Genomic DNA, 11624 nt, shown 5'->3' with positions numbered 1-11624 from the left:
GGCGGAGCCAGGACCAGAAGTGATGCTCCTGGAGCCCAAGAAAGGGACTGAGTTTCTCTGGTTGAGAAGGGTCAGGAAGCAGTATTGGTTCCCCAGGTGACTGGGGCCCCGAGATTAGGAATGGTGCAGGGCTCAAACTAGGAGTATAGAACGGCGAGGCGGGGGGCTGGAAGGGTGAATGTGGCTTAGGGAGTCCCAGCGCGGAGAGCTCGATTGCCTCCTTTTAAAATCTGGTTGAGCTATTCTTTTTCCTCTAGGGTGTATAAAACAGAATCATAAGAAACTCCTCTACATAACCATGAGAAACCAGATTCAACTGTCAGAAGATGATAATGATGGTGATGGAAATACCACATTGCTACATCAAGTACTCCCTTGGAAAAACTCTTACTGCCTTCATTTGATATTTTACAATCCTATAAACAGCAGTTTGGTGAGATAACTCTTGACACAGGTTTTCAGGCATGGCTATGAAATATATCAAGAGAACTATTTAGCAAGGAATAGGCAATGTATGTCCCTCATGAACCAGGACTGGGTGGTGCAGCTACTGAAACTCGTCGAGTGATCAGTGACCTGTCTTGGAGTGATCAGTGACCTGACATGGCAACTAAGATCCTCCCTGCCCCTTCTGCCCTCAACCAGTATTGATGATCTAGTATTTCCAGATAGGTGCTGGAGAGACAGCTAGACTTTCCCAGCAGAAGCCACGTTTGTCATTTAGTTCTTGACATGTCCATCTCATGCTGTTTGCTCTTGCTGAATTGGATCCTGGCCAACAGCATCTGGCCCTGCACTGTGGTGACAGTAATAATAACCATCTCGCCAGGCTGTATTGAGAGTGACATTTGTAGTGTGCCTGCATTTTTCTGCTCTCACCTACTGAAAATTCTCCCAAAGTGTTGTCTAGGCTTGCGGTGGCCAATGCTGTTCCCAATGGCTACATTCTGTTAGGCATTTGAAATGTGGTGAGTCAGAAATTATATATTCTAAGTATAAAGTACACATCAGCTTTCACAGACTCATATTGATTACATGTTATGATAATATTTTGTGTGTCTTGTTAAATAGTACTGAAATTTAATTTCATCAATTTCCTTTTTTTTTTTTAATTTACTATAGAAATTTTCAAGTTACTTGTAGAGTTCACATTATATTTCTACTGGAAAGTTCTGGTCTCCATTATGTGTCAGTCCACTTCTTTCTACCTATTCTAAGTGCTTGTGTCTAGGCACTTACCCAAAACAACTGCTGACTAGTGATCAATCAACTTTTGCTCCTGGCCAGGGGGCAGCATTCTATATGTTCATTGATGCTTTCTTTCTGACCTCCATTCTTTTCTTGCCTCAGAGACAGTAAGTACATTATCTTGATTTTTCTCTTTCCTCACCAATGATTCCTTCAAGTCTTCTTTCCTGGATCTTCCTCATCTTTTCAGTTTCATTTTCTCATCTGAACATGTTCCCCTGTAGAGCTCATCTGAGCCATTGATGTCTTTGAACACCATCTGCAAAGACTTCCCTGACTTTGTGTGTGTGACTAAAGACCAGAATTTTTTTTCTTACTGCTTTGAAAGCTGAGACATCCAAGAACAAGGACGAGCAGATTCACTTTGTGAGGAGGACCTGACCTCAGCTTCCCAGTTGGCACCTTATTGCTGTATCACCTGGAATAGAGGAGGAACACAAATATTCATGTGGTAGAAGGCAGAAGGGCAAGCCCGGCAAGCTTCCTCTGTCAAGCTTTTTTATAAGAGCGCCTGATGTCATTCATGGGGGCAAAGCCCTTGTGGCTTAACCACCTCTTAAAAGCTTTACCTCCTAATACTTTCACACTGGCAATACATTCATTTTAGAGGGGACACAAACCACAGCAATGCCTAATTTCCTGGTTCTCCTTCCTCAAGCCTACCCCTTTCCACTATTTCCTGTAAGGATAGAGGGCAACTCTTTTTTGTACTTAGTTATTTAAACCACAAATGTTGGAGTCCTTCTTGACTTTGTCTCCCTACACTTATGTCCACATTCTATTTAATCTTTCTTCAAATTATATTTCCAGTACAACCCCATCTCTCCACCAGCCATCTCTTGCAAAAGTCCTTCACCTCTAGATAAACTCTTGCCCCTCTCACCACCGGTCTCCATGCCACCATCTGTGTCCCCTGTGACACCCAAGATGAATCTTTTAAAATGTCAAGTTACTTTTCTTCTGCAAAACTTCCATGGGCATATTGTCTTCTTCACTTTAATAAAACACATCACCTTACAGGAGCCATACACTATTTCCCTCCATCTGTATACAGCCTGACCCCTTGCCCTGGCTTACTTTTCCATCCCCTTACCTACCTTCCAGACATGCTCTGTCCTCAGGGATGAAGTGCTCCTCTCCACCCATCATCAAGCTTTCCCTTCACCCAGGTTTCTGTATAAAGCTCATCTTGCTGCCTGTAGAACCTTCTCTGTCCTCCATAGACAAAATAATACCAGTGACCCATTGGCTGTAGATTTCTCCTCATTGTACATTCACACCTAATGCATTTTTTGTTTGTTTTACCCACTGATAGAGACTCAATGAAACAAGGTCTCTTTCGGTTAGTTTACATCGCTTTCACAAGGGGCTCCAAGCTGTGTGTAGTACAGAGTTCAGTATAGAATTCAGTGGTGCCTGATTGGATCATTCTACTAGATTTTGCTCTGTTATCCATTCCATTAATTAAGTTCATTAATTCTGTTGGGTGTAAGAATCACTGGGGAGCTTGCCTAAATATTCATCTTTTGGCCTCATCACCTAGGGATAGAAATGCAGTAGATTCTGGATGGACTCTAGAACGTTTCTTAGCGAGTTCCCCAGGTGGCTTTGTTGGACAGTGGAAGCACACTTAGCAAAGCACTGTGTCATGGTACCCGGTTACAGTTGTTTCTCTGTTGCTCCACTTCCCGAGTGTTGTTTCATGTATGTCAGCAGTGTGTGAATCACCTGGGAGCCTAAATAGAGATCCCAGCCCCACCTCAGACCTTGTGAATCAGAACTTCCAGGATGAGTCCTAGGAATCTATACTTTTAAAAATCTCCCTTGGTTCCTCTGATGCAGCATGTCTCCTCCTAGCCTTTGAGAGGCCCAGCTGGTCTTACAGATCCTGAGGTGTTCATAAGCTTAAGAGCAAGTGGGTATTTTCTTTGTTCTTTCAAGCTAGTTTCTTTCTACCTGTCCTCTGTTGTTCAAAACTGGTGTTCAGTAAGTCACTGAGGAATGAACTCTGAGGCTAATCCAGTTTCCAGCTGCTTTTCTAACTTGAACATCAGCCATTATTTACAAGGACATTTTAGATCAGTTTGTTGTCTGATTGGAGGCAGGAAATGTTGGCTTAGAAGCCTAGCTGTCCTCCTTTCTCTCCAAGAATCTATCGTTCCCTAGGTCAGAGGCAACAACATGGCCTCTGTCACTTATCATCATACTCCCACACTCCCCTTGGAGCTATGTTGGGGAAACATGCTTGGACTGGCTTCAGACTTGAGGTGCAGTCACTGGTCTCCAGAGCATCCACAGAGATAATGAAAAGACTTGACCCTTTAGCTCTGAGGCTTGCCTGGACCGTACACGTTGCTAAGGCAGGGTTTATCTCCCTGGGTTAGACTTCTGGTGCCAATCGTCTTGTCCTACTTCTGTTTTGATAATTTCTTCAATAGAAAAATTTAAATCAAAAACAAAAAAATTTAAAAAAAAAAAAAAAGAAAAATTTAAATTTAGAATCCTTAAAGTATTACCAAATGCTAAAACTAAATAAAGGACATAGTGGGGATTAGACAAGTGACCAGGAATAGAGTATCCCAAGGAATAGTATTTGCAGGATTTATATCTTGGACTAGACTCAGAGCTTGTTTCCATGTTGTAAAGAATCTCTTGGGTTAGTCCACTTCTTATGTACCTGACCTCCATGCCATGTTCAGTCTGAACTTTAGCGCGCCAGATGGTAGCCTCTTTGAATATGTTGGGTTTGTCTGTGTTCCTTGCAGAATGTCATCTCATATATAATCTGAAAGTCCTGGTGTCCTCCTTGCGTGTCCTGGAGGCAGTGCAGCCTCCTGTGTGCTCCACGGATTTGTGCCTTGCAGTTTTGCCTCAGGATAAGCCACAGATCTCATTGTTTATGCCAAATGAGGAAAGCAGAAATAATCAGGACAAAAATTCCTTTGAGAAACTGTACTCCCAGGTGATAGCTGCTTCTTTAAGAATCCTGGGGAGAGGGGGACCACACTAAACCAGAAGCTGTGCTTTAGTAACAACGGAAGTGAACTGACCCCAGAAATGTATGAACAGGAGATTTCTAATGAGACCTGACAGTTCAAGGGCTCCGGGAGAAGGAGACTAATCTTTTTGTTCCCTGCCCACCCAGTCTTCATACAAATGTAAATATGCCTCCTACAACAAATTGCCAAATGTGGTTTTCATTTGTAAACAAGAGACTAGCCTTGCCTTCTCCCCCCTCCCCCCTGCCCTGCCCCTTTTGAAAAGTCACTTTTTGAACTGGACATCTCCTCCTGTCATTTTTCCCCCAGTGATATTTCCCCCTACTGTTGTCAAAGAACTTTGGGATGAGATGCCGTATTTCTTAAAGAAGGTTTTGAAGTTCCCAGAGGAAATACATTGCTCTTTAAACTGAATTTTAAAAATAACTAAGGCAGTGATCAAATCCATGCTGAGATTTGAAGAGCATGCCACTGTCTCCGTGTCCTACTCTATGTGGTGTATACAGAATGCATTGTTGTTATTTATGACCCTGTCTGCCTTCCACTGTGGACTTCTTCCAGCCTTGGGGAGTTTACATCATTCCTACTAGCAAAAGGCTTTCTGGTTCCCACAGAGTTGTTCAAAGCCTGACTCATGCTCCTTATGTTAATTGTTCAGCTCTGAAAATACAGCACTTACAGGGTGTGGCAGTGAGGGGAAAATCTACTGTACTTACAGGGCATGTTTAGAAGTGTTTCACACATAAATCTCATCCCTCCTAATCTCTCTCAACTACATCATTCCTACTAGCAAAAGGCTTTCTGGTTCCCACAGAGTTGTTCAAAGCCTGACTCATGCTCCTTATGTTAATTGTTCAGCTCTGAAAATACAGCACTTACAGGGTGTGGCAGTGAGGGGAAAATCTACTGTACTTACAGGGCATGTTTAGAAGTGTTTCACACATAAATCTCATCCCTCCTAATCTCTCTCAACCTCTCTCATTTTCTCTCTCTCTCTCTCTCTCTCTCTCTCTCTCTCTCTCTCTCTCTCTACTTCTCTCTCTCTCTCTCTCTCTCTCTCTCTCTCTCTCTCTCTCTCAACTTAACTTTTGAATGTTCTTCCTTTTGGGTCCATTAATTAATTTTAGGAAACAACAAACCAAAAGAATGACACATCAGAATGTAGTAAAATCCAATAAAGCCTTTAAACACTCTGTTCACTGACTATTAAAACGAACTTGGGTTACAACTGAATATGGCTTTGAGAGATTCTGGCCTAGGTCTGGAGCCATAGGCACTGCTCAGAACCTCAAGACTCCTCCTAACTTTGTGGCATGAGCACTGATTGGATGGAGCTTATCACATCTGCAGGGAGGAATACACTGGCATCATACTGATGGCCACCAGCCACCAGAATCTCAGGGGCTATCACTGTTCATTCTCATGTATGCTGAAGTAAAGCAAAGGCCTACTGATATCTACCAGGCTGTTGCTTGTGGTAGCAACATTTGCAAGAATTTAATGGGGAAAAATACTTAGTATCCCAGAAAACAAGAGCAGATAACAACTAATCTGGATTATCAGCTTGCTCATCAAAAGGGAGAGATTTCAAAAGCATTGCATGGGTCAGTATTGGCAGACATTGGCAGACTTTTAAAGTCCATAGTTACCTCCTTGTGAAGCTTCCTGGGCGCATTTTAAAGACCATGTATAAACCACAGCAGTGACTGCCATAGGAACCAGAGACTCCCAGGCTTTTAGTAGCCAGGACTGACTAACTTACATCTCTCAAAGTAACAAGATTGAAAGATTTAACTCGATATTGTCTTAAGGCTGACAAAAGCCATATTTCTGGTTTTGTAGGTTAAAGGGATTGTGGGAAAAACTTGGAATCACCATGCTGCTGGCCAAGACCTTCTCACAAACTCAGGGAGTCCATACTTTGGGGGCACAGCGATACCAGGTGTTGGCCAAGTGTCCCCAGATGGCTTAGAACTGGCATATTTCACATTATTGTCTTGTATGTTTGTGGTGCGTACTAATGTGTGGATTGTGTAAACTTGAGAATCAAAAAAAGTTGTAACATAACAGAAAGTCTCCACTGAAAAAAGTTAAAATAGCCTAAAACAGTAATCTGTTTCATTTACTATTTACAGAAATAAAGCTGTTCTGATCATTCAGAGTGTAGCTGTTTTCTCTCATGATCAGCTAATAGATTTCTGGCTGAACCTTTATTATCTTTTGGATTAGACAGAAAGATCTTTCCATGGAGTGTCGGATTATTTTGCTGAGTATGCAGAGAGTCCACTTCCTCCTGGTACAAAACTCAAGAGAAATGCTCTGAAAGAAATGTAGGTCCAGCATGTTTCTTTTTTCTCATTTTTGGCTGCCTGTATGGATGCTTGTCTCATCAGAAGTCTAGGGTTTAACAAGAGTGTATGGAACATGATCACAAAGCCCCTCCGCCATTGGTCTTGCTCCCAACCATTTATTACTATTTGGCCTTCCCACCTTCCTGTTTCTCTTGCTTTCTGGACAGTGGGAATAGAGTCCTTGCTTCACAAGTGTGTTGCAAGAAGTAATTAATTACAAGGTCTTTGAAGATGAAAAGCGCCTGCTGGTGGTATGTTTCTTACAGCTCTTGGGGCAAATACAGACAGAGCTAAAAATGCATTCCTTTTGTAAGATGCTTGCTCTGACCTTAAAATAATTATGATAATCCTTGTGCCCCTAACAGCAACATCAAGAATATATAAGAATATATATGTATATATTCATATACATATATTATATATACACACACAAAGCTTAGTCAAAGTAAATATTCCAGCTTCAGGGCTTTGAGTTTGGTGGTCATGCCAAAGTTAAGGTGTTTAGAGGCAGAAGCAGGAGGATCTTTGTGAGATCGAGGCCACCCTGGTCTCCATAGTGAGTTTCAGGCTAGCTGGAGCTACAGGAAGACCCTGTCTGAAAAAGACAAAAAGAAAGTGAAAGTCTTTAGTCTCTCAATGTTTTTAAAAGAAACTTTGTGGATTTTTTAAAGTTTTTGTTGTTGCTGTTGTTTAATGTGTATGAGTGTTTTACCTGCATATATGTTAGTGCATCCTGGCATGCAGTGCCTGTGGAGGCCAGAAGATGGTATCAGATCCTCTGGAACTAGAGTTACAGGCAGTTGTAAGCTGCAGTGTGGGTGCTGGGAACCAACCCCTGGTCTTCTGTGAGAGAAACCAGTACTCTTCAGTCCCTAGTCTCTCAATTTTCCTATGCAGTTTTTGTCCTGCCCTTTGAAATTTGTTTTACCTTAGCTATGTGTCCTGTAGAAAACAGAGATGGTGACTGATTGATAGATAGATAGATAGATAGATAGATAGATAGACAGACAGACAGACAGACAGACAGATAGGTAGGTAGGTAGGTAGGTAAAGATAGCTAGATCGTTTGCCATGGCTGTACCTTTTTTAATGTTAGCTGTCTGAAGTTTTGTTCCCAAGACTTAACAAGTCCCATTAACTGGGGCCTGCACTGGGGCCAGCTGAGTGATGCCTTGAAATGTGATGAGAAAATTTTCAGATTATTCTCTCACAAAGACGAATTGGGTGCGTGCTTGTGCATGTGTGTGCATGTATACACACAGCCTGGGCTTTTTCTAGCAGGAGCAGCTCCTGATAGAAAAAGTCAATATATCAACCATAGGCAGTGTTTGTTTCTGATACTGAAAAATGAATGCCTGTTTGCTTTAGTTAAAATGTGAGCTCCAGCATAACTCCATGGATGACCCAGTGATCAAAATTTAGAACTTACCTTAGTTTAGTGGAGAACATGAAGGCTATTGCTTAATTCATTCTGTATTTAGCATACACTTGGGGATTTTTCTAAATCCCCGGGGTGTTGAAGAGAAGGCAGTTGACACTCGCCCTGTTATTCATGTGTAACAAATGTGGGAAGGGGGACTTGGAAGACTCTGTGCCATTGCCAACTTCACATGACATAAAATCTTTGTATGTTTTAGTGTGAGAAGAACTGAAACAAAAAGCAGCACAGTGAGCAAATCACAGACCAGCAGGAACCTTGTGGGAATGTCTAGTGACTCAGTCATTCCCGTGGTACTGAGGAAGAGGGATGCCTCAGTCAGTCCCCCATCAGAATCTACAGGTCAAGCGCAGGATTACATAAATGCAGCCCAGAGCCACCAGGGGCTTCCTGTTCAAAAGCTGGAAAATATTAATCAGGCCCAGCCAGAAGATACGAGCAGCCAGCAAAAACCTCGTCCTGGGGAGTGGTTGAAGACAGGGCTTCTAAGCAGGAGCCCTGCCTGTAGCTGTGAGTCAGCATCACCAGGCCCAAAGCAAAGTCCATGAACAGCTAAAACACAACAGAAACGCCGGAACTGGGGCTCTGCAGAAGACTCTGACCACCACCAGAGAGTTTCTCTTGGAAGCGATCGATTAGTCCCAGGAGAAATGATAGTGGACGAGAGCACAGCTGTCCATGTTTTGCCAGCTTTAGAGCTGTCAGATCCGGGGTTACTTTTGAAACGAGATTTGGCAAAAACCACGTCTAAGGAAGAACTGCATGTTTTGGAAAATCTCTCCTCCAGACATCTTATGAAAAATAACCCAAGGCAGGCAAAGCAAACCGGCTCGGCCACAATTGCTAAAAGATTAGGTACAATTCAGGGCAGCCCAACCAAGAAAAGAAAGAAATTGCCAAGGACTGCAGAGTCGTAGCTGAGGATGTAGAGACCAGATCTGTGACAAGAAAACTGAGTGTGTAGTTCCTGGAATTTAAGTGGAATGAAGGTGATTATTTTAAATTAAAAAATATATGTCTGTGTCGGATTATCCTTCCTAGTTATCTCCAGGAGGCTGTTTATTCTAACAGCCTTACTACTTTCTCATTACGCTTTAGAACTATCTTCAGAGATTATTTTACTGATAAAGAGCCCTCTACCTGTCAGGGAGGAGATGGTGTATGCAGGACCACGTGAAGAAATTAGTCATGTTCCGCCCCTCCAACTTGTCACTGGGAAGACCTTGTAATAGGACACTTGCAGACAGTACCATTGTTGCAGTCTGGTTCTAGTGATGCAGTCGGTTCTCTTGCCCTGTATACTCATTATAGAACAGTGAAAGCAGGCTAGTGCTTCTCAGCTTCTATAACCAGCATCACTGTGAAGAATGCAGCTATTGGGGACTCAGATCCACTGAACGAGGAACTGGCCCAGAACTTGTGACAATCCTCCCTCTTCTACTGGGATTACAGGCATTAGCCAGCACCCCTAACTAGGACTCCAGAGCCTAGCTTCCATTTTGCTGTGATTATTGTGTTGTTGTAGAAAAATATGAAAACATAACTGTGATTGTGAAATAACTAAGGTTTAAGAAGACTCCTTAGGACTCATTTCCTCTAGCCTGATTACCATGCATCTGCTGGGCCACATGTGGACATGTACACCCTTGTGCTCCCTCAGACTTATAAAACACCTGGGTCTTGTGTGGGAGTCATTTTGGTTCCCAGGTTCTAGAGTAGGACAGCCATAGCACCTAGGGAGCTGTTATTTACACTTATAATTGCCAGAAATTTACAGATAATTCATCCTAGAATTAGGGGAAGACATGGGAAAGGCTTGTTCTGTGTAGCTCAGGCCTGACCCTGTGTCTGCCCTTGTCCCCACCTCCAATCATTTGGTTAGGTTTAGCGCAGACCAGAACCCAAGGGAAACACAATGGCCAATTTCCAATTTGGAAGAGTTCACAGGGCTTTTAAATTTCCTCTTTGATTGCATATCCTAGTCTCAAGAAAAATAAGCCTAAAATGTCAACCTGAAAGTTTCATCTGGACCTTACTCATCCACTATAAGATGAAAGTTTTAATTCTGAAAATTTTGAGCTGTTTCTGTAGGAAAAGGTTGCAGTCAATAGGAAAATAGGAAACCTCAGGAATATTGTTCACATTGAACCTTTCAAGAATAAAATTGTGGATTATATCTAAGAAGCTGTTCTTTTAAAGGTACTTGAAGTATCTTAAGAACAACCTTCATAGTTGGCTTCTTGTGGCTTCACCTGACAAGGAGATACAGGAACTTTCTTGCTTCCAGATTAATCAAGGTGATGGTCAATCGGAATCTGAGGACTGGTTGAAGCCTCTCTTTATAGGCTATGGTTACCAAGTTTTAAAATCCATCATAAGTATCATCTTAAGTAGGAAAGGAATCTCAATCAAGAGCTACCCATCCAATATGTTTTCTGTTCTCACCATCAAATGGCCTTTTGAGGTAACGTCTACCCTGAATAATAAGGAAAATCAAGTGTATTCTTCAAAATATTGAATTAGCAGAAAAAGAGCCCAGAGAAAGTCCAGCAAAATAAAAGAATATGGGAACAAGCAGAGTATGTGCTGGTGCTTGGATGAATCAGTGGTTTTTCCCACCTCAGCTGGCCTTCCCACATCCCTTTCCCCACTTGTATTATCAGGGTCATGTTCACTAAGCCTGAACATGGATGTAGATGCTACTGCTCTGGAGACTGTTCCAAATCCCTGCCTGGAAACCTGTCCTCATCCAGTCATCCCATCCCACCACCACCACTACAAACAGTTCTGCTCATGATGCCCTTTTCCCTTCCTGCCTAGCTTTTTTACCTGATGAGAACTTATTCCGTCAGAGAATTGTACAGGTGAAGAGGGAACCCAACTCAATGACAGAGTTGATTCAACACATACAGTAGGGGTAGACTCCTTATAATACAAACCTCAGAGAGCATGGTCGAACTTGATAATGGGCCTTCTTTCTTAGAGTACCCAGCATTTTAAGTGTGCTGTTTACTGAAGACAGGCCCGTTTTGTAACAGCCCATTGAATCCTCAGTGAGGGCACAAATAACCCAGACTGTGCACCAAGAAATAGCTCACTGGGAAAAGAACAATGGCTGTTGCCTGTTCCAGAACTAAGACAATTTGATCTGGAATTGACAGAAGATTTTCATCATTTAATGGTTAAAGTAGTACTTGTATTTAATTGTTCTTATACTAAGTTATTTGCTTTTAAGAAATGTTTAGGCTTTAGAATTTGTTATTTCGTAGGAATTAATGATTACTGTGATCCAAGAGAAAAAAAAAAAACATGTTTGGATTATAGATGTGGTCTTTCTCATGGCCTTCATGCACAGTGTATTTTAACAGGATTAACGGGGAATGGCTTTGGACTCCCACACTATGGCATATATTTAAGGAATTTTGCCTCTAAGCATTTTCCTTCCACATGTCCAAAAGAGCCCTACATCTCTTGTTACTTCAGTGGTTGTGTGATTCTTTGGATATTTGGACCAAAGAGAAAATGAATGTAATTATTTGTTGTTGCTTATTAAGTGAGGTATTAAAGGTTTTCCGTTGGGAATGATAG

The 11624-nt window shown here is 42.1% G+C and overlaps 1 protein-coding gene and 1 pseudogene across 1 annotated transcript in view; both read left to right on the top strand.

Moving 5' to 3' along the window:
* Slx4ip (SLX4 interacting protein) overlaps window positions 1-10239 on the top strand; it is a 71868-nt gene extending 61629 nt beyond the window's left edge. Inside the window, 2 exon segments of the mRNA XM_029560672.1 lie at window positions 6477-6577; window positions 8236-10239. Coding sequence (XP_029416532.1) covers window positions 6477-6577; window positions 8236-8953 — 819 coding nt within the window. The 3' untranslated portion in view covers window positions 8954-10239.
* Window positions 9191-10591, top strand: LOC108490525 (annotated as a pseudogene).
* Window positions 10592-11624: the final 1033 nt, after the last annotated feature.

This window comes from Nannospalax galili, unplaced genomic scaffold (genome assembly GCF_000622305.1).
Source record: "Nannospalax galili isolate Female #2095 unplaced genomic scaffold, S.galili_v1.0 scaffold151, whole genome shotgun sequence".
In the NCBI taxonomy this organism is placed as follows: Eukaryota; Metazoa; Chordata; class Mammalia; order Rodentia; family Spalacidae; genus Nannospalax; species Nannospalax galili.
Note: the sequence above shows the minus strand (reverse complement) of the source record. Positions and strands in the feature narration are given on the sequence as shown.